The sequence below is a fragment of the Exserohilum turcica genome (assembly GCF_000359705.1).
Source record: "Exserohilum turcica Et28A unplaced genomic scaffold SETTUscaffold_10, whole genome shotgun sequence".
Classification (NCBI taxonomy): domain Eukaryota; kingdom Fungi; phylum Ascomycota; class Dothideomycetes; order Pleosporales; family Pleosporaceae; genus Exserohilum; species Exserohilum turcicum.
In genome coordinates, this window is record NW_007359915.1 from 716,409 (window position 1) to 736,394 (window position 19,986).

At 50.8% G+C, this 19,986-nt stretch overlaps 8 protein-coding genes across 8 annotated transcripts; 5 read left to right on the forward strand and 3 right to left on the reverse strand.

Moving 5' to 3' along the window:
• Nucleotides 1–176: 176 nt before the first annotated feature.
• Nucleotides 177–1,649, forward strand: SETTUDRAFT_174926 (uncharacterized protein). Its single transcript, XM_008023341.1, has 4 exons — nt 177–315; nt 367–737; nt 788–1,199; nt 1,248–1,649. Exons 1-4 carry the CDS (start codon nt 247–249, stop codon nt 1,554–1,556), a joined length of 1,161 nt encoding a protein of 386 aa, XP_008021532.1. The 5' UTR covers nt 177–246; the 3' UTR covers nt 1,557–1,649.
• An 857-nt stretch (nt 1,650–2,506) lies between these two features.
• SETTUDRAFT_158317 (uncharacterized protein) lies at nt 2,507–3,714 on the forward strand (the record flags this gene model as incomplete). Its single annotated transcript, XM_008023342.1, has 3 exons — nt 2,507–2,839; nt 2,895–3,052; nt 3,108–3,714. The coding sequence occupies 3 exons, from the start codon at nt 2,507–2,509 to the stop codon at nt 3,712–3,714; spliced, it is 1,098 nt and encodes a 365-aa protein (XP_008021533.1).
• A 1,966-nt stretch (nt 3,715–5,680) lies between these two features.
• SETTUDRAFT_36297 (uncharacterized protein) lies at nt 5,681–6,284 on the forward strand (the record flags this gene model as incomplete). Its single annotated transcript, XM_008023086.1, has 3 exons — nt 5,681–5,782; nt 5,806–6,050; nt 6,104–6,284. The coding sequence occupies 3 exons, from the start codon at nt 5,681–5,683 to the stop codon at nt 6,282–6,284; spliced, it is 528 nt and encodes a 175-aa protein (XP_008021277.1).
• A 1,945-nt stretch (nt 6,285–8,229) lies between these two features.
• SETTUDRAFT_174927 (uncharacterized protein) lies at nt 8,230–10,736 on the reverse strand (the record flags this gene model as incomplete). Its single annotated transcript, XM_008023343.1, has 10 exons — nt 8,230–8,575; nt 8,659–8,719; nt 8,781–8,840; nt 8,893–9,038; nt 9,100–9,193; nt 9,284–9,373; nt 9,434–10,227; nt 10,282–10,361; nt 10,519–10,667; nt 10,725–10,736. The coding sequence occupies 10 exons, from the start codon at nt 10,734–10,736 to the stop codon at nt 8,493–8,495; spliced, it is 1,569 nt and encodes a 522-aa protein (XP_008021534.1). The 3' UTR covers nt 8,230–8,492.
• A 374-nt stretch (nt 10,737–11,110) lies between these two features.
• SETTUDRAFT_101379 (uncharacterized protein) lies at nt 11,111–12,358 on the forward strand (the record flags this gene model as incomplete). Its single annotated transcript, XM_008023344.1, has 2 exons — nt 11,111–11,963; nt 12,051–12,358. 2 exons carry the CDS (start codon nt 11,111–11,113, stop codon nt 12,356–12,358), a joined length of 1,161 nt encoding a protein of 386 aa, XP_008021535.1.
• A 760-nt stretch (nt 12,359–13,118) lies between these two features.
• Nucleotides 13,119–14,107, reverse strand: SETTUDRAFT_101828 (uncharacterized protein; the record flags this gene model as incomplete). The annotated part of the gene is made up of 2 exons (XM_008023345.1): nt 13,119–13,814; nt 13,868–14,107. 2 exons carry the CDS (start codon nt 14,105–14,107, stop codon nt 13,119–13,121), a joined length of 936 nt encoding a protein of 311 aa, XP_008021536.1.
• A 536-nt stretch (nt 14,108–14,643) lies between these two features.
• SETTUDRAFT_166685 (uncharacterized protein) lies at nt 14,644–15,828 on the reverse strand. Its single transcript, XM_008023346.1, has 2 exons — nt 15,552–15,828; nt 14,644–15,502 (listed from the first exon to the last, which is right to left on the reverse strand). The coding sequence occupies exons 1-2, from the start codon at nt 15,774–15,776 to the stop codon at nt 14,861–14,863; spliced, it is 867 nt and encodes a 288-aa protein (XP_008021537.1). The 5' UTR covers nt 15,777–15,828; the 3' UTR covers nt 14,644–14,860.
• Nucleotides 15,829–16,466: 638 nt separating this feature from the next.
• Nucleotides 16,467–17,132, forward strand: SETTUDRAFT_36303 (uncharacterized protein; the record flags this gene model as incomplete). The annotated part of the gene is made up of 1 exon (XM_008023087.1): nt 16,467–17,132. The coding sequence occupies one exon, from the start codon at nt 16,467–16,469 to the stop codon at nt 17,130–17,132; it is 666 nt and encodes a 221-aa protein (XP_008021278.1).
• Nucleotides 17,133–19,986: the final 2,854 nt, after the last annotated feature.

A 19,986-nucleotide genomic window follows, 5' to 3' on the forward strand; every position in this document is an offset into this window, starting at 1 on the left:
CGCCGAAGGTGGAAATTTCCCTCAATGCTACTCATGTGCCATGGGGAAATACGCACCGGATATTTGGGCACGTAGTGGAGGCGCAATGACTTGAGTGGTCCTCTGTCTTCTGACTTCCTGACTTCCCATTCTGCTGCAGCCTTCATCCACATCTTATCCAGCTGCTGAGCATCCCTGTCGAGACGCACTACCAGCAATCATTTTCGTCATCTGCATATGTTAGGGCAAGATTAAGAGACTGGAACTATGGCTTCAGAGCAGAGTGCGAGGCAAATCCGTGCCTCGGTTCTGCATGGCGCAAAGGACCTGCGAATCGTATGTTGCAGCATACCTCTTCAATACATGCTCATACTGATTGCATCATAGGAGAACCGCTCGCTTCTCCCGCCGTCCCCAACAGAGCTCCAAATCAGCGTCCGGAGTACTGGTCTCTGCGGCTCTGACCTCCACTACTACCGACACTACCGTAATGGCGACATTATTGTGCGAGAGCCCATGTCACTCGGACACGAATCAGCCGGTGTAGTAGTAGACGTGGGTTCAGAGGTCTCTGGCTTCAAGGTTGGAGACAAGGTTGCGCTGGAAGTAGGGCAGCCCTGTGAGAATTGCGACCGGTGCAAAGAAGGGCGGTACAATATCTGCAAGGGCATGAAGTTCAGAAGCAGTGCAAAGGCTTTCCCTCATGCACAGGGAACACTGCAGGATCGCATCAACCATCCCGCTGCATGGTGTCACAAGTGAGTTCGCGGAGACGAGAAAAGACAATACGGATGCTAATGGCGATCAGGCTACCCGACGACGTGTCACTAGATTTAGGTGCCCTGCTCGAGCCTCTAGGCGTAGCCATCCAAGCGTCGAAACGAGCACAGTTAGCGCCAGACTCAACGGTCCTAGTGTTTGGAGCTGGCGCTGTTGGTATTCTTGTCGCAGCCATGGCAAAGATCTCTGGAGCGGGTACCGTGGTGATAGCAGACATTGACGCTGGACGAGTGCAATTCGCGGTAGACAACAAGTTTGCGCATCGGAGCTTTACCGTGCCCATGAAGCGCGGAAACACGATAGAAGAGCAACTCGACATTGCCAAGGAGGTAGCTGCCGAGATTGGCAAGACTACAAAGCAAGGTGGTGGAGAAGTAGGCGAGTTCGATGCCATCTTCGAGTGTACTGGCGTGCCGTCGTGTGTACAGGCATCGATATTCGTAAGTTTCAACCAAGGCCCATGAACAACTCAGTACTGATAGATGTAGGCGACACGACCTGGCGGTAAAGTCCTTCTGATTGGAATGGGCACCCCGATTCAGACTCTCCCCATCTCTGCAGCTGCCCTTCGCGAGGTCGACATCTTGGGCGTCTTCCGATATGCCAACACTTACCCTACTGGCATTGAGGTCGTTTCAAAGAAGGGTGCCGACTATCCCGACTTTTCAAAGCTAGTAACGCACCGATACAGGGGCCTCGAGTCCGCAGTGGAGGCATTCGAGATGGCGGGCAAGACCAAGGATGACAGCGGCAATCTAGTTATCAAGGTTGTACTCGAGACTGGCGAGGAGAACTAGGCAAATGCCGGATTGCTTGTGGTGCTTGAAAAGTTTAGCGTTGGGGACGGTGTAGTGGTGTGATGGTAAGCGTATTCTGTTCATGTCGTAGCGTTGCATGGGGCTTCTGGAGTAGCCCGTGGAGAAATGTACAATCTTTGACAAATTCATTTAGTTTGCAATAGTATCTCCATATAGAAAACAAGATAAGTTGACAGATGCGGGGAAGTACCCTGATACCATTGTTGCGGCATGTGGAGGGCTGCTTACACTTGGCAAACTTACTTTTTTCACCCCAACGCCCCGGATTCTCCTGAGTCGTGGGCTCCGCTTGTACCCAAGCCCAGGATCCACATCATTTCGGGAGAGTACGCGATTGTGCTGCTGCATGGTGTTTTCGTTGAGCGGGCAAAGTTAGCCAAAGCGGACCGAATGAGGATATTTTCCCCGTTGCGCAAACACCCAATACTATGCCATGCCTGATGCGATACGGCTCCACGCGTTCCCCACACGTTCGTCAACCGTCTGTGTAGTTCGACACCACAAGAGTCGGTTCCGCGCATCGCTCTTGTCCACCCGCGCTGATAATCCGATCAAACGTGGCATAGGGCTGCCTGGCATGCGGCAACTCGGCGGATCATACGGGAGATTACCAAATAGCGTCGCGGGGTCTGGGGAATGTCGTAGACAGAAGACCCTTGCGTGCTTCACTGGACGAAACAGTAGTATGTGAAAGAGATGGGATATGAGCCTCTTTGATTTCCTGTCGTAAGGCCTACGTAGTTTGGACCGTGAAAGAAGCTTTGACCAACATCATGTTGTGCCCTGAGAGTCGGTATTCCCGTAGGGGCTCAGTCCAGTTCACACATACACAGAAGTAGCTGACTGCAAAGGGCTCTTCTGCCATCCGCATCCTCTTTCTCATCTGTGATATCCACTTCTCATCATCTCCGTACCGAAGAGCACCCACAATGGCTCCCGCAATCCGCAGACTCCGCATCGCAGTCTCAGGCCTTGGCCGCATGGGCGCCCGCCACGCAAACCACTTTCTTCACCGCACGCCCAAGGCTGAGCTCGTAGCAGCATTCACACCGGCTGAGAATGAGGTTGTGTGGGCAAAGGAGAATCTCGAGCCATGGGGTGTCAAGATCTACACCGATTACGACGAGATGCTGAAGCACGAGGGCCTTGAGGCTGTCTGCATCGCCACCGTCACCACCGTCCATGCAGAGCACACCATCAAGGCAATTGAAGCCGGCAAGCATGTTTTGTGCGAGAAGCCGCTCAGCACGAAGTTGGAAGAGGTATGTGTTCCTTCGCATCGTTGGCTATCGAGACAGAGCTGATAGTAAAGCCTAGTGCTACCAAATTCTTGAGACCGCAAAACGCAACCCTCATATCAAGGTCATGTGTGGCTTCTCACGCCGCTTTGACTCGTCATACTTGAATGCCTACGACCTGACCCTGAAGGGCAATATTGGGCGTCCCACGGTCGTGCGATCGCAGACATGCGACAAGTACGTTACGCCCCTATAGCCCTCACACCACCTTCACTAACACAACATCCCGCAGATATGACCCCTCTGGCTTCTTCGTGGCCTACGCTGAGTTCTCCGGTGGCATCTTCGTAGACTGCAACATCCACGATATCGACCTCGCCCTGTGGTACTTTTCCGCTGATTCCAAGGGCAAGGTCCTGCCAATGGTCAAGTCGGTCATGGCCGTAGGCGTCACGGCACTCGAGCCCGACCTAGCCAAGCACGGCGATGTAGACAACGGTGTGGGTGTTGTTGAGTTCCACTCTAGCCAAATCGCCTACTTTTACAGTTCGCGCATGAACGCCCCTGGCCAGCACGACATGACGGAGATTATCGGTACAAAGGGCAAACTCGTAGTCAACTCGAACCCAACCACGGGGCTGCTGGAGAACCATTCCGACACGGGAGTCAACAGGGAAATCCCACAAAATTACTACGAGCGCTTCGAGCAGGCGTTTGTCGAAGAGGCTAGACAGTTTACGGCCGTTGTCCTGGACAACGAAGAAATGCCAGTCGACCTTGTCAGCTCCATGGAAGCGGTCAAAATTGGTGTTGCACTGCAGGAAAGCTTGAGGACAGGCAAGAAGATCTTCTTTGATCAGCAAGGAAACAAGATGGACGATGCAAGGGCAAGGTTGTAGAGACTGTGTCGATTCGTCGGGAGTATCACTTCTGATACTAGAAAGCGTTGATGTCAACACGGGCATAGCATAGTGCATTTCAAAATTTTGGCTAAAAGTAAATTTAATGAGTCTAATTTTTAATTGAAGGTCTAGCAGAGCATGCTGTTGTTGTGCCTTTCTATTGGAACATGATCGAGAGTCAAGATCGCATCGAATGGATTCCATTTGAAAATTCTTGTTGAGGAGCCGTAGGGAGAACGGCACGCTGACCGTAATAACATGAGTAGATGTTGAGATGTGCCAAGGGCATGCGTTCGTCAAGAGAGTCATTCTTAATACGAGGTACCAAAATTCAACCTTTGCATATATAAACATCTGCTTCCTATATCTATAATGCTTCCTCGCTTGGGCTACATGGGTCAGACTACCCCTTAATATGGAGGAGCTGTTTACACAGAGTCACAGCGTCAATGCCATTAACATTGTCTATATCTAGGACCCCAATGCTCAGTTCAGACTTCATATCCCGAACAGTCTGAAGGAATCCAATTACCGTAACTTGGTAAAGTTCCGCAGTCTAGGCATCATCCGGCATTCACAAAACAATGGCCGCTGGGGAGAACATCGACTTGCCTGATTCTAGCGTACCTTTGTCGATATGTTCCAAGATGCGAGATGCTTGCCGAATCTTACTAGTAACAACTAAAGTAGCGCATATGCGCACAACCAAGGGGAAAGATCTAGAGTCTGGCATTCAAGATCCAGCGAAGCCGTTTTGCTTGAATATACAGCATATAATTGCTTCTGCCAGTAAGTCGAGCTTAAACACATTGATCACTCAATTCTCTAATCCAGCTAATCTGCATCAATTTGAGTTTCACATTGGAGGTACTCTATCGCTAGTTATACTTACCTTTCCATTCTGCATATCTTGTCGTGTGAGATTCTAGATTTCTATACCTCGGCACATCAAGTATAACAAAAGAGGCAGACACCAACAGTAGCTTTGTGAATAAAAACTTGCGTCAATCCATGTTCTGGCGGGCAAGGCATATGGGCTGCTATAAGTGATGACAGCAGACTATATGGCGATGTTTAGCCTCCATCACGATGGACTCAGCGACCCACATACGAATGCCATTCACGGGATCCTCATAATGGAAGAGCTCTGAATCGACGACTGTAGGGTTTGTAGAAAGTCCCTCATAACATGGTAAGTTCATTACGATGTTGCAAGAACTGATATCCCAGTGTACTACTTTCTTCATCCATGAAAGGGTGCCTAAAAACTCTATCAAACATTTAATATTGGCCGCAGCAGAGAATAATAAACCTAACAGCTTGATTTCCTATACCTCGACGACGGAGAACGTGAAATTCAAAGATTGATTTTTTTTCTTCCAGTATTACTGTATCAGAAATGGCCATGGCGCCGGGTTTAAAGAGAGCGGTGATTCCAGGGAATGCCGCAAACTGAATCTTCTATTGCACCGTCGTCCCACATATATCAGATTGTATATTGAATATGGGAGAATGCTACGACCGACTAGATCAAGACCTTTTGTTTTTCAGGTAATAAGTCTTTACAGCTGGGTTTGTGGCAAGGGAGTGGCGCTACGCAGTCGTTCGACAGTAAGCAAATACCACATGACATAACCACGTGACCAAAGACTAGCGCATCCGTGTATCGACATCAGGACCTGACAAATGTGTTTACCAAAGTCTTGCGATAGACAAAAAAACAAGCTCTATGGCGTCTCTTACTTACATTACTCGCTGCCACACTATCTCATGCCCCCCCGCCATGCGCGGCCCAGCCACCCCCGCGGCCGCAAGGATGATGCCTCGAGAAAAGCAAGAACAAGCACGACCACGACAGCAGACAGGAATAAGAAAAGGCTTGATTGATTGAACATGTGGGCCTAGATGTATCCGGTCAGTCTCCCAGCCCCCCCCCCTCTACCCTTCCCTTGCTTCGCATGCCATGGCATGGCATGGCATGCACCCAGCCTCCTCGGAACAGCATACAGACACGTACGCAGGCACGCAAATGTCAGGGCTGAGGATCTGTAATGTATGCATGTATGTATGTATGTATGTAAGCAAAAGCACATCTCCTCCTCTGGTTCCTCTGCTTCTGCTAGCAGCAGCAACGGTGCCGACGTTACCTCTACTGTTGCCGTCATTGTCTCGTCTGCCACCTCTGCCGCGGGCTCTGCTGCCTCTTCTGTCCGCTCCTCCATGACCTCCATGGCCAGCTCGGCTGCGTCCGAGGCCGCGAGCCTCACCTCTTCCATCATGTCCGATGCCAACTCTGCTCTTTCCTCCCTCTCCTCCGAGGCCAGCGAAATCATGTAAGTCTACACTTGTATCATGTGCCTGGATGCCCAAACTAACATTTGCCCAGGGCATCCGCCTCTTCTGCCATCTCCTCTGCTACTGAGAGCGCTGCGAGCGCTGCCGAGAGCGCTACCGGCTCTGGTTCCGAGGCTAGCGGCACTGCTACCAACAGCGAGGGCGCCGCTCCCAGGGTCACTGGCTTGTCCTTTGCCGCTGGTGCTGGTATGGCCGCCTGGCTCCTCCTCTAAGCGCCTCACCTCAATGGCTTTTCCAAGGTCCTCGCCCGGTGGATTAATATGTGTAATGATTGGAAGTTATGAGCGGATAATGCGAGGGGTGGGCTTTGGATAGTTTGGTGGATGGCCATGTTTCTCCCTAACGAACACTCACGAGACGGCATGATGATTATGACCAACTCATTTGCCTGGGAAAGTTTTGCGAGCATGCGATTTGATACCCCGACGCGGGACTCGTGCGACGGGCCCTTAATAACGGCACTTGTAGATAGCACTCCAATGATAATACTTGTTAAAGATTTTTTCTTCTTACCATCTCTTGTGTGCTTCTTTTAATTGCTGCTCGTCCATTGGTGACTGCGAGTGTTGCCACGTACTGTTGCGCAGCGTTTCGTACAAGGTCCTTGTGCGTCTGTACCCGCACAGTGCGACGCTGCCACGGGGTGTTTTGCACAAGTTGCATACTACCATGTCTGTCGTACGCCAGAGTCTGCATATCTGAAAACACAAGTCAATAAACCGTTGTGTCAGTATGCGACACAGTACGGGGGTGCAGCATGGACATGAAGTGAAGTCAAGTTAAACGTCTTACGACACAGCCTCATGAGGGGGGATAGCACCACCCCCCCCCTAGCACGTGCTACCCTTATCTCCGCAGCATCCCCCCCTCCTCCCACGTCGCATCGCATCACATTGCTCGTGCGTTACTAAGCATTTATCTCAGTGGCACTAGCAACAGCCGAGGTGAGGATGGGGAGGGCGTCGGGAGTGTTGGAGGCAGTGGCAGCAACACCAGCGCAGCGAGCGTAGGCCCACTGCACGGCATCGGCGGATTGGGCGGCATCACAGGCCTGGCGCGAGCAGTCACGGATACCAAAGGCCCAGTTGGAGCGGGTGCAGAAGCACGAGATGTCGTCGGAGCCGCACTGGAGCTGCGTCTCGGCGATGCGGGCCATGTTGTTGATGCAGAGCATCTAGGCGCGAGTTAGCGGGCTGCAGGTGAGAGACAGACACAGGGGGACGGCTTACAGCGCAGTCTCCGCTGGGCATGGGGAGCTCCTGGGCCATGGCGGCACCAGCAAAGGTGGCAGCGAGAACAGCGAAAGACTTCATCTTGGGCGTAGGTGGGGCGAGGATGCTGTGGTAGAAGCTGGGATAGACTATTAAGGAATTGGAACAAGTAGACGAGTCTCTGTGAGGCTGAGGCTGAGGATGCTGGTGTGAGGGAGGAAGCAAGCAGCTGGGGGCGTGACTGGGGTTTATATCTGGGCGGCGCAAAGCGTCGGGGCTGGGGCGTGGCTGGTTGGAGAAGGGACAGCTTTGCGCCAGCCTGCCTTCACCCTGCCTTGGCCTGGCGATGGCAGCAGCAGCGGCGACAGCAGCGGCAGCAGGCTAGCGCGCGCGGGCAGGCAGGGATGACGGCCCCAGCGCCAGGGACGCCGACCCACGATCGACGTCAATCCAAGGCATTTGGAGGGCACCGCGGACACACGGGCCGCGCGCTGGCCGGGGCGCGGGACGCTCCTTCCCTATGATGTATACTGCAGGAGCGATGCCAACCAACGCCCAGCGGCCGAGTTCCGAGTTGCTGCATGGTGCATTGTGGTGCATGTGTGTACACCTCACCTCGCCTCGCAACTACTGTATACAGGCTGTCATGGCAACCCGCTGCGGTAGTACCCGGCCAGCGTCACCCAGCCCACCCAGCCCACCCTGCCCACTCTGCCCACTCTGCCCACTACAGTGATAGTATGCCAATGCGGCACAAGTCACACTCGTCATGGCAGCCACCGCCATCACCGCCAAATTACTCAAATCTTGTTTGCACGCCCGCTGCCCCAATCACGCCTGACGTCGCCGCCGCCCTCGCACACACTCTGCACTCACACACTCTGCACTCACACACTCTGCACTCACACACTCTGCACTCACACACTCTGCACTCACACACTCTGCACTCACACACTCACTTACTCACGCATACACACATACACCCACACGACGTGCTACTTTGGTCAATCTCGCTTCCCCGCCAATCAAGCGTGCTGAGATCTAAGCGCCCCCATCGTGGCCCACCAGCCAGTCACCTCCTGCCACTGCCACTGCCACTGCCACTACCGCTACCGCTACCGCTACTGCTAGTTGTGGCGCAGTCTGGCCAGCCTCGTCCAACCACCTGCCCCTCGCTGCGCCGCCCTGCACGGCCGCACCCGCCTCCTCCTATGCGCCTGCGCCCTCCTGCTCCTCCTCTTGCTCTGCCAGGTGCTTCTCTTCTGCCGACGTGATACAATGCGTGTTTGCGCCTGTGCCACCCACCATCAGCTCCCTCTCCTCTCGCCGCCGCCGCCGCCGCCAAACGACGCTGGAAAGGGGGTCCTAGACTCACCTAGCTTGTTGATCGTCTCCATCCATTCATCGTACGGATCCGAGTCGAACACTATGCCTCCCTGTGACCGACTGTTAGCCCTGACTCGAGTAGCCCAAAGCAGGGAATTTCTTTGACCTTACCCCTGCTTGGAGATAGGCGATGCCGTCTTTGACCAGCATCGTCCTTAGCGCAATGCAAGTCTGCACACATCAGCCTCTGTCCGCTCTCCACCACCTACTCGACGCTACTCACGTCCATGGCGCCCTCGACCTCCTTGTCGCCGTCAACACTGCCGTAGCCAAAGTAGCCCACGGCGCCGGCGTACACACCGCGCTTCTCCTTCTCGAGCTCGCCGATGAGTTCCATGGCGCGAACTTTGGGCGCTCCGCTCACCGTTCCTTGCAATCCCTTAGCCAAAATTTCAAGTTTTTTTTTCTGTGCCGTCCTAGCGCCACTCACCGGCGGGAAATATCGAGCGGAACGCGTCGAATCGCGTCTTGCCAGGTCGCAGCACCCCAGAAACCTCGGACACCAGGTGCTGCACGTGCGAAAACTGGTTTGCACGCCGATTAGCATCGTCATTCCTCTAGACTCCGTTGCATGGCCTGATTCACGGTTAACTCGGTACACGCGGAATGCTTACCTTTTGCACAACCATCAGCTTGTCCACCCGCGTGGTAAGTGGGTCGCACACGCGATTGACGTCATTACGAGCCAAGTCGACCAGCATGACCTAGCAAAACAAACGTGAGCTTCAACGGTCCCGCATGCACTTTGTCGTCAAGAAACCCACATGTTCAGCCCGATCCTTCAGTGACCGGGATAGCTCGTCTGCAAGTGCTGCATCCTCTTGCAGCGTTTTACCCCGCTTGACTGTCCCAGCAATGGGATGCGTGATGATGCGACCCTGCTCCTGCTTGACCAGCAGCTCGGGACTTGCCCCTACAATCTGGAACGCGTCAAAATCCACAAAGAACAGGTATGGCGACGGGTTGACGTTTCGTAGGTTCCTGTAAATGTTGAATGGGTGCAGTGAGGTCGGCCTTGCAAATCGTTGCGATGGCACTGCCTGGATGATGTCGCCAACCCCAATGTGCTTCTTCAGCTCCCTGACGTGGCTCTCGTACCCCTCTTGGCCAATGTTGGACGTATACTGGTTGCCCCGTTGAATAGGCCCCTGCTTTGGTAGTGGAATGTCCTTGTCCTTCAATATCGTCACATATCTCTTGAGAATGCTCTTGGCGTCTTCGTACGCCTCCTCGAGCCTGTCAAGGCTTTCGGGCACCTTGACATATGTGATGACCTTGACAACCTGCGCAAAATGATCCAATGCTATGAGCGTGTCAAAGAGCATAAAAAAGCTCTCTGGTACGCCTAGCACATCCTTCACGTCGTCTCGTCGAGTTTTGGGCTCAAAGTATTTGACACAGTCATATCCAACGTATCCGAACGCACCGCCCGTCATCGGAGGTAGTTGTATCGAGGGCACCGTCGCGACGCGGCTCTTTGCAAGTTCCGCCTCGAGGAGGGGCAATGGGTCCGTCTCTTCGCCATGGCCGGGGCCCGTCTTGATGACTTTGCGCGGGTCTAGAAGCTTCTTGTTAGCTGCTCTCCCAGGAAATCGTATCCTCAAGTACCGACCTGCACCAACAAAGCTGTACCGTCCTATCGTCTCGGTAGTCCCAGCGCTCTCAAAAAGGAACGACAGCCTTGATTCCGATCTGAGCCAAGAGAGTCAGCACGGATGCCACCCAAGCCCATTCCCAACAGCTACTCTGTCTGATTCACCGCTCCTCTACCCCACCCCTCCCTTGCCATCTATTTATGCTGCCGTTTCTCATAGTGCCCGCCTGGGACATCAGCATGAGTCACACCTACTTTGCGGAGATCTTCAGGTATATGCTCGACGGCGTCAGGAACTCGGCGGGGATCGAGGAGAATACAGGAACCAGGTTCGGCGGATTGGGAGACTTGACGGCTGCAGCCAATACCTCTCGAACAGTGTCGAGCGACGGCTGAATACCTAGCTGCTGTGGTCATGCGCTCAGTTCGGTGTCGCTTGATTGGCTTGGTTGCAGACATACCTGTGGTGCCATGGCTGCTAGAAACTCGGAGGTACGCTATGGAATCCTAAACTATTTACAACGAGAAGCGTGTATGGGCCAGAGAGGGTCGTCGCAAAAGAGTACAGAAGACACAATTGATGATGGGCCGGCCAATCGGAACGGCCAATATTTCGAAGCAAATTGCTATCGATAGACCCTCGAGCCACCCCACTTCGCGATTAGCGCCGCGCACGTCACAAGCGCTGACCTTCTCTCATCCCAGCCTTGGTCAAGCTACCCATCCCACAGCGCACCGCTCCCTTTTGGCTCTCAACACCCCCTGTGAACTCAAGGGAGGCCGCTCATATTTTTTTGGAGAGCGCAAGAAGACGAGGATGTGGCACTCGCGCCGTTGTGACAGCGCCATGGAAATTCCTGGAACTCTAGAGCGGCCATGGACACCGCCAGAGCTGGAAGACCGCTCATACGCTCGCCCGGATCATTTCGACCTATACAGCAACTCGCCATCGCGCTATTCAAGGGCGAAAGAGCAACGCTGGCTGAGGGAGGCGAATCGCGTACACGAACAGCCCCCGTGGGCTGCTGAGACCTTTCAGCCAAAGACTCCCACCATGCCATCGCGACCTAAGCCTACTTCACGTTACACCGAACCGCCTTCGTATCCGTATACACCTACGAGGTCATACTATTTTGACGATGCCTACCCTCCGCCACCGAAAAGCGTGCCACGGTACCCTTACACGCCCGATACCTCCCAGATATTGCGCCGGCATACTGAGTTTCTTGCGTCGCCTACGCCATGGGACGATTATTCGGTGGTTTCTTCGTCGCCTGTACAACATGCGTTATCGTCCTGCATCGCACAGTTTGAGGATTTGATCCAGTCTCAGCAGCCTGATGAAGATCAAATGGAATACATTGTGGGGCAGTTTGAAGCCATGGCGACTCATCTCGCCACTCCCGAACCTCACACGAGGGATGTGGATGAGCAAACTGTCTTAAATTTGGACCACACCCAAGACATTATGCAGACCGAAGGCGACAAGGATGGGCTTGCGGAAGCGAAAAGACTCTATCACCAGGCGTATGTGGCCGAGGTAGACAACTACGTCAAAGGCGTACAAAAGGCCATTCACGATCTCAGGAAACGCCTCGATGAAGTCAAGACACTAAACAGCATTCAGCTAGACGTCATCAATGATCTCCGCATGCAAATGAAAAATGTTCGCCAAAACATGCGGGACGAGCTTAAACGAAGTGGCGGTGAAGACGAATTCAAAATATCCAAGATTGTAGACTTGGACGAAGTACCAGCAGATGCCCAAGGTAGAAAGAAAGAGAAAGAGAAAGACGAATACAACGGCAATGACGGTAATGATAATGAACACTACGACAATGAACCTACCACGAAAGAATTCGGCATGGACAGTTGGCAAACATTGGTAGACGACGAAAACTTTTCCCAGGAAATTCACGAGGAATACGCCAAATTCGTGCGCAGCACCGTAGACAGTCTGACGGCAAAGAATCCCCCTGTTACGCCGACCAAGCGAAAACTGATTACGATCGTACGGACGCCCCCGCGACGCAGCTTTTGGGCCTCGATTGGCGAAGCCCTGGATGCAATGTCCGATTTACTACTTGAAGATTGATGATACATGACGACGACGCAACACGGCCCGTTTCTGTCGACACACACGAATACTTCTTTGAGCCATTTTCAAATTCTTAATTTTTCTCTGCTTGTTTATTTATTTTTTCATGTATTTCGTTTCTTTTTGTGTTTGATTAACTACTTACTTTGTTGGGCCTTCTCTTCTCTTCTCTTCTTCTTCTTCTTCTTCTTCTTCTTCTGCTTCCTTTTCTTCCCTTTTCTTTTTCTTTGTAAATTTGAAAATAATATTTGGATAATCGAGGGGCGCGATCGAACAAACCAACGAGAGAACGAACGAACAGACGAACAAACGACGGGGCTTACGTACCATATGTTGACGACGACGAAGAGACAGCTTGCGGTACCTTTTGAGGCTAAGATATGACCGAGCATGTGCAATGGCGTTTAACCATCTTTTGTCTCTTTGCTTTTTTTTATCAAGCTGACCTGCATTGAGCGTATGTAGTATACCCGAGTATTCAAGTCTAGATATGCGTTCTTTGTTTCTTGCTTCTAGCGTCTTTCGTCTTCTTCAAGTTGCTGCTTTTTTTCCCTTTCTTTTTCTTATATGATTGCGCTTGTTGTTCTACCGTATATGATTTATACTATTTTTCTACCATGAATTTGAAAGTATCGCCTGGAGCAAACGTGAATATTGGATCAATTACACGCGTGTGTAATGTTCAAAGCATGCAAACCAACACATAGGTATCACTTGATTTTGCCGTTCCATCATTTTCACTCGTCATCAAAGACTTTTACTCGACATAGTCCAAACTGCCCTTGCCAACGGTACCCTTGACCGCATCCTCGCCCTTCTGCTGCCTCAGCTTCTCCTCAAACTTGGCAAACTCCTTCATCGCAATTTCTTCCTCCTGGTCCAAGACTTGTTGCACACCCTTGACTTCCTCAATGTAATGCATCAACATACTCTCAATGCCATTCTTCAGCGTCACGGTGCTCGAGTCGCAAGTTCTGCACGCACCGCGCAGCTTGAGCAGAACCTGGCCGTCGTTGAAGCCGCGGAATTCAATATCACCGCCGTCTTCTTGGATGGCGGGGCGCACGCGCGTTTCAAGGAGCTCCTTGATCATGCCGACTACTTCATCATCATTCTCATCGTAGGCCAAGCTGTCAGCTTCTTGGCCGCCTTGACCTTGCTCTCCGGCCTTTGCGGCCACGGTATTCACAATCGGCGCCCCAGATGTCATGCATTCGTTGATGATAGAAAACACCTCGGGCTTGATGTGACTCCAGGGTGTGGCCGAGTCCTTGGTCACGGTGATGTAGTCTGCGCCAAAGAAGACGCTTGTTACGCCGTCAATGTTGAGAAGTTGGGCGGCGAGCGGAGAAGGGTGTGGCGGCGCAAGTGTCGAACGCGGGTTTAGATATTCAAGGAAGGGAGATGATATCGACTCAGGCAGGACTCGTTGGTTGGGGTTGAATTTCAGCGCCTGCGAGTTATGAGTGGGTGAGCAATGTTGTAGCCGGGGCGGGGCGTGCATACGTCGGGGTTTGGTGTTGGCTCGGTCTGGATGAACATTGTTCGCCGCGCAATGGTCGCCGATGGGGCAGCTACCCTTTGGCTCCATGCTTGCGCTGTTGGTCTATGTTGGAGCCTCGATGTTGTTATGGGCGATGATTGTTGGTGCAGGCATCTTGTGGCAACGCGCGGCGCTGAGCTTCGCAGAGGTGTGGCGCGCAAGAGGCTGCGCAAAGCCGGCCGAGGGATTGTGCTTGAGGCCATTTCTAGGATACAATATTAGGTGTCGTGTACGGCAGGGGGCGTAATACTGTCGCAATGCAGCGTGAAGGTCGGAAAGGTTCGCGCCTACTCGGCGAAAACGAAGTATGACGTTCGTTCTTGGATTATTCAGCCAACGCTCACAGGCCCCGCGAAAATACTGTAATCGCGTCTGCTGTCATTGTGCATTTAGTAGCCAACGCTCATCTCAACCCTACCAACGCTTTGTTGGGACTCTCATCGCGCACCATGACGATATCAGAGGTAATTTGTACCATCTGATCTCATCTCATCGAGAAGCGCCACCCCGCTTGTCACTATCCACGTGACCCCGTCAAGCAGCGAACATTGGCAGATCCAATGCACGGGTATACGGCAAAAGGATAATGAAGATAATAGGCTAAGCATAAGGGTATAAGCAATCACTGGTACGCTTCCACTGATCGATCTGTCAAAATGCAGCGTTGCTTTTTTTTTATCATAGTGCTCACTGCCTTGGTCTCATACATTCACGCGCTGAGAGAAAAGTGTTTAGGTTGTTGTCATTAATTATTACGTTGCGTATCCTCTTATCGTACAGTCTCCAGTCGCCTAATCAACTCAGTCGCTAGGTCTTTCCTCCTCCAGTTTCCGTATGTGCGTGGTATAATGCGTCAAGGGTCGTTAAGTACAGGTAAGGAAAAAGCGTGCTGAAAAGCACGATTGCTATCGTTGGAAAGCAACAACAGTATCAACATAGTCGGTGAATCGATTGGTTTAATAGTTGGTGGCAGAGTTTCCGTAGGTAGCAGTGCCACCATTGATGGGATAGCTGCCAGTAGGGGCGGTGTGGTAACCAGAGCCGGCCGGCTTATGGTTGTCGTATCCAGTGTTGGGAGCAGCAACGGTGGAGCCAGTGTAGGCAGTGTCGTTGCTAGGGCGGTAGTCATGAGCGGCAGCTGGGGCAGCGAGTCCACCGCTGGAAGCAGGAACAGCAGCAACCTCAGGGTCGCGGGATCCGGTGGTTCTGTTGGCCTTTCTGCGCTGCCAGAACTTCATACCGGAACCCTTGGTGTATCCGTTCGAAGGGCCAGGGCCAAAGCGCTTCTCCTTCTTGTGGTGGCGCATGAGGAGGACTTGGAGCAGGGCACTGAGCAAGAAGAGGACGGCGGCAATGATAGCGACGGCAAAGCAGGCAGTGTTGAGCTTGCAAATGGTACCAAGAGAGGCAGAGTAGGTAATCTGGTCGCCGCGGCCGTTGGAACCAAATCCCTCTTTGGACCGAGCCGGACCATTGCCAAGAGGAGTCTGGACATTTCCAGAGCATTTGGAGGCACCGTCACGAGTCAGGACGGCAATGGCAATCATGGCACCGCAGCAGAGGATGTCGAAGAGTATGCCAAGAATAGCGAAGATTGTCTATCATCTGGTTAGTGTCTGGCCCTGGATCCAGTCTAGACTTTCTTACCTTTCCGCCAATGCAGCAAGTCAGCAGGACAGCAAGCATAGTGTAGAGAACAACGGCGCCAGAAAGACCCTCGACGGCCTGTTGCCAGACGGGAATGTGGACATCGCGGTCAGCCTGTACGGCTAGGAAGTAACTGTAGATTCCGAGTATAATGGCAGCACAGCAGAACTCGAGCGCATAGAGCGCAGTCGAGCCAAACTTCAAAGCAGCACCACCAAAGCCCATGGTCGCAGTGGGAGTCAGGGGTCAAGGGAGAAGATTCAAAAGCGTGTGTAGGTGTTCAGAGCGTGTGGATGTGGATTGTGAACCAACTAGCGTGTCAGGGCGAAAGGATTTATGTGTGTTGTGAAGATCCATGGGCGATGACGCAGCTGGTCACATGACAGGGTTGCACCGCTGAGGCTGCCTGCCATGTTTTGACATATTGCTGTGCAGATCTGCGGGTCCGTGCATCTAGCCCAAGCCACGGCTAAGACCCTTCGGTCCACCAACGTCATGTTTTCTCCATTCCACCCAACCCACCCAACCCACCGACCAACGAGCGCCGTCCCAGCGTCCGCCCGAGCACTGCGCCGTCGCAAAACCCAATCTTCAACAAGCCTACTGAATTTGTTATGGCGTCGGGGAACCAAGTGGGCGCTTGCTATCATCGCGCGGCGCCTTTGAGCATAATGAGGCATGCTCCGGTGCGGTACCTGGACCTGTTCGACGACGGCAAAGACGGTGACGCCACAAAGCCACACTTGCACAGGGCGGATGGATATCGCGGTGAGGGGGTGTGGAATCTCCCTGCATACACGCGACGTTCGAGGCCCTCAGGAAAGTAGACCGTCCGTCATACCCTTCAGCTGTCCAAAACCTTGGTCCCAGGTTGATATCACGACTGCGTACCACGCGCCTGCATGCCACATCAACATGCTTTTGCCGCGGACGTCTGCTTGTCCAACCAATGCCGGCGCCCGTATCCTCCCCCGCGGACCCAGAGTTGTGGTTTCTTATTCCCTACGTGTGCCTGGCTACCATATCTCCTACCACCCCAAGAAGCTTGCAATTGCTTCCCCGACTTGGTTGGTGGTGTCGTCACAAGTATTGATGATCTTCGCCAGAGACTTTAGCATTGGTGCTGGCGGCGATGTCAAATCACTCAGGCTAATGCCGCTAGAGAGTTTTGCGACTCGTCGTGCCCTATCGCTGCTCCGGCTTAGTGAGCATGTCTACGCTATCTTCACCGTTGAGGGATTTACTTTTTCACGTACCTTTCCTCTAAGCACAAGGTGCATTTTTTCCTGCCCCTGGAAAGCCATGTCGAACTGGACACGTTGGCACGTTGATAAGACTTCAGGGGCTGACTCCACATCTCACAATCACGTACTTAAGCCCAACACTTCCGTCTATGTTAAATTACATGGAGCTCACGCGCCGCATATCGCCAGCGCGACTGTAGGACATCTGCGCGAATCTCATATTCCTTTCATATCGCTATCAGCAGCCAAAGTCGAGCGTTTCACGCAGCCAGTGATCGCTCTGAGAAGTTTGATGAACTTCATATGCGTGTCGTCGCCCTCGTGTGCTGGTTCTTGACAACGATGAAAGGCATCTAGTTGCAATACAGTACTCTTCAGGAGGGTGTTGGGAACAGTCAAAGAATGAAGGCTATGGAGCCGAAGTCGGTGGATTTCAAGAGTCTGTCGTTGCAAAATGCAGTCTCACCATCTCCTGCAACATCCATCCCCCACTTTGCCAGCATCCTGGTAGACGGGAATTCATACACAACATGCAGAAGCATGCGAATATCGCTCAACTTCGGGGGCTCATTACTGGGTAGGCTAGCATATGTAACGTCCAACAAAACGTAGGTAGGTACTACAGTGTGTTACGGTCGTAACGGTGATGACGGCATGTACTACGCGCCGTGTCCATTCAATATCAAGAGTATGCAGCAGTGTACTCGCAATAGCTCCGTCCTGGTCCCAGTTTGTGATGTTAGGTACACTGTTAGTGTCGTTCTTTTACGTGAAAACCGTTGATGTTGAAGAATCCCTCGATGAATGAGGAGCCCATAAACATGTATTTTTTAATTTTCCAAAAATCTAGTCAGCGAGTTGACATATTTCTTATGACATTTTAACGAAGAGTAGTTCGAGTATATCAAGAAGTATTTGGACCTCGTGATGTCACTGTAGAGGATAGCGTTAGGGATGTGTTGAACAACTTGACCATACGCTGAGTTGTGAAAGTACAACAGTGGCTTTGTATCTGCTACAGCGAAAGTTTCCGTCCTGGACAAAAAAAACATGTTTTAAGACATTCGTGCCAACGCCCTAGCGTAAGTTAGAGCAATGATTCTTTTCTGAATTGGTTCTGGTCTTTTTCACGTTGCTTTGCAATCAAGAACAATAGCCTTCATGTTGTTTCGCTCTCAAAACTCGCAACATACGCTTGCACCTGTCCGTGATGGCTTTCCTCTTCGATATCTGTTGATGAAATATCCGACTACTTGATCCCATGCTGTGCTCCAACAAAGGTCGAGTATGTTGGTCTAGGGTTGTAAAATGATCTATCTCTAGCCTCTTCTGCTAGAGACTCTATGTACTCTGACAATAGAGTATTCAATATCTACAAAAAAAATCTAACCTTCCACAGGAATTTCCCACTCTGGTGGATTAGCCCAAACTATGATGTACTTACCTTTGTTTTAGCGAACAGGATTTTAAAACGGGAGGCTGTTAATGTGCTGTTAGAAAAGCAGTAGATCTAACAGAACGTACTTCGAGCGTGAGAAACAGCCTATATATACTCATGGAAGCTATATACGGTACAAATGAAGTTATTACTTGATATGCTACAGCAGCAGTAGTGAGCGCTTGATAGTGATAGAAAAGAAGCTTCATTACAGAGCAGTGTATGATTATGTCTTTTTACGCGAATCAGAGTTGGGTATTACTCAGAAAAAAAATAGATGGACAAATTTGAATAGACTCCCATCACCCGCCGGGTTTGAAAATGGATAGAACAAATAAAGTACGCAGTCCATTGTTCGACTCTTGGCGACCAGAGATTATAAAGCAGTGTATTTGAAAGTGTGAGAGCTAATACACCATCCTGTACGCTTATACAAGTGCTTTTTATCTATATTCATGATTGTCAGACTCCGCATCCAACCATGGCACCCTGGTACATAATCACGGTGCTCTTATGTACTAGAAGGTGGTGTATAAGTACCTCTATATTTGTGTACCTGGCAGGTAATAGGAGCCTGTTCAAGTTTGTCTATGTATAATTAGAAGTGATACTTATCATCCTTTCGCGTAAAAACAGAAAATCATAAGTACCCTTAATCGTCAGTACGGCACTAGCGATCCGTCTCATGAAATACTAGTACTAGTACTACCCCTATCTACTACTCCTAATTATACCATGCTGTTATAATCCGCCTACTCTCGCGATAGGCAATGTCAAGGTCTTGGTGAAGAGGAGCTCGAAACGCAGTAGTGTATATGATAGAAGATAGTAGTGAGGTCCTATACTTAGTACTTTATACAGAGGGGTGACACGAAAAAAACGTCACTCAAAAAGTTGTTATTTTAAAACTTTAATATATAGCTGGAAAAAATAGCTAAAAATAAACGGATTGCAGATCTAGAAAGCCAAGATCTCCTAGTTTGGCATAGTGGGCCCACTGTCTGCTTAGTCAGCAGCCCTGAGCGAACAAAAATCTCCAAACTAGAAGCTTGAATAAATCTAAACTAAATATCTAGATTACTCTATTGTTTTTGTATAAAAAGGTCCAAGTCTAATATATATTATAGATCTATATTTAATATCCAAGCTCTGACTGTTATAGTATACGTTTACTAGTTAGATCACGTGATATATAGAAGAGTCTGATTTTTTAGAGTATATTTATTTCTCGCTAAGAATAGAAGCTAATATTTACTGTACCAGCCCTTAGCTTCTACTACAGCTTGCCAACGCCTAGGTAGAGATAAAATACAATTATCTATATCCTGTTGTGGAATAGCTTGCCACTCTTCAAAAATAGCCCTAGTAAAAGCCGCTATACTCTTCTGGTTATTACCTAAGCCTAAAAAGGATCTAGATCTTTTAGATAAATGGTTTTTAAGTAAACTCCACACATTTTCTATTGGATTAAGATCTGGACTGTAAGGTGGATGAGGGAAGACTTCAATTGAATTTCTTTTAAACCAGCTGAAAACGTTTTCAGTAGTATGCATTCTGAAGTTATCCTGCTGAAACTTCCAGCCTAGATAGTAGTTAGTTATATCTATAATATATCCGAATTTGGGATTTATAACTGTTTAATTAGGTGTGCTAGATTAATTCTTAGATATAAAAATATATATATTACTTACCTGGTTTTATATTAGGCTTTACTTAAGGTATTAAAACCTTACGGATATATTGGTGATTATTG

Bases quoted from the DNA above. Each gene is read 5' to 3' on its own strand.
- SETTUDRAFT_174926 (XM_008023341.1), top strand. From the start codon at position 247: ATGGCTTCAGAGCAGAGTGCGAGGCAAATCCGTGCCTCGGTTCTGCAT. The intron at 316-366 runs GTATGTTGCAGC...ATTGCATCATAG, and splicing joins GCGCAAAGGACCTGCGAATC to GAGAACCGCTCGCTTCTCCC. The intron at 1,200-1,247 runs GTAAGTTTCAAC...TGATAGATGTAG, and splicing joins GTGTACAGGCATCGATATTC to GCGACACGACCTGGCGGTAA.
- SETTUDRAFT_166685 (XM_008023346.1), bottom strand. From the start codon at position 15,776: ATGGGCTTTGGTGGTGCTGCTTTGAAGTTTGGCTCGACTGCGCTCTAT. The intron at 15,503-15,551 runs GTAAGAAAGTCT...ACCAGATGATAG, and splicing joins CTTGCTGCATTGGCGGAAAG to ACAATCTTCGCTATTCTTGG.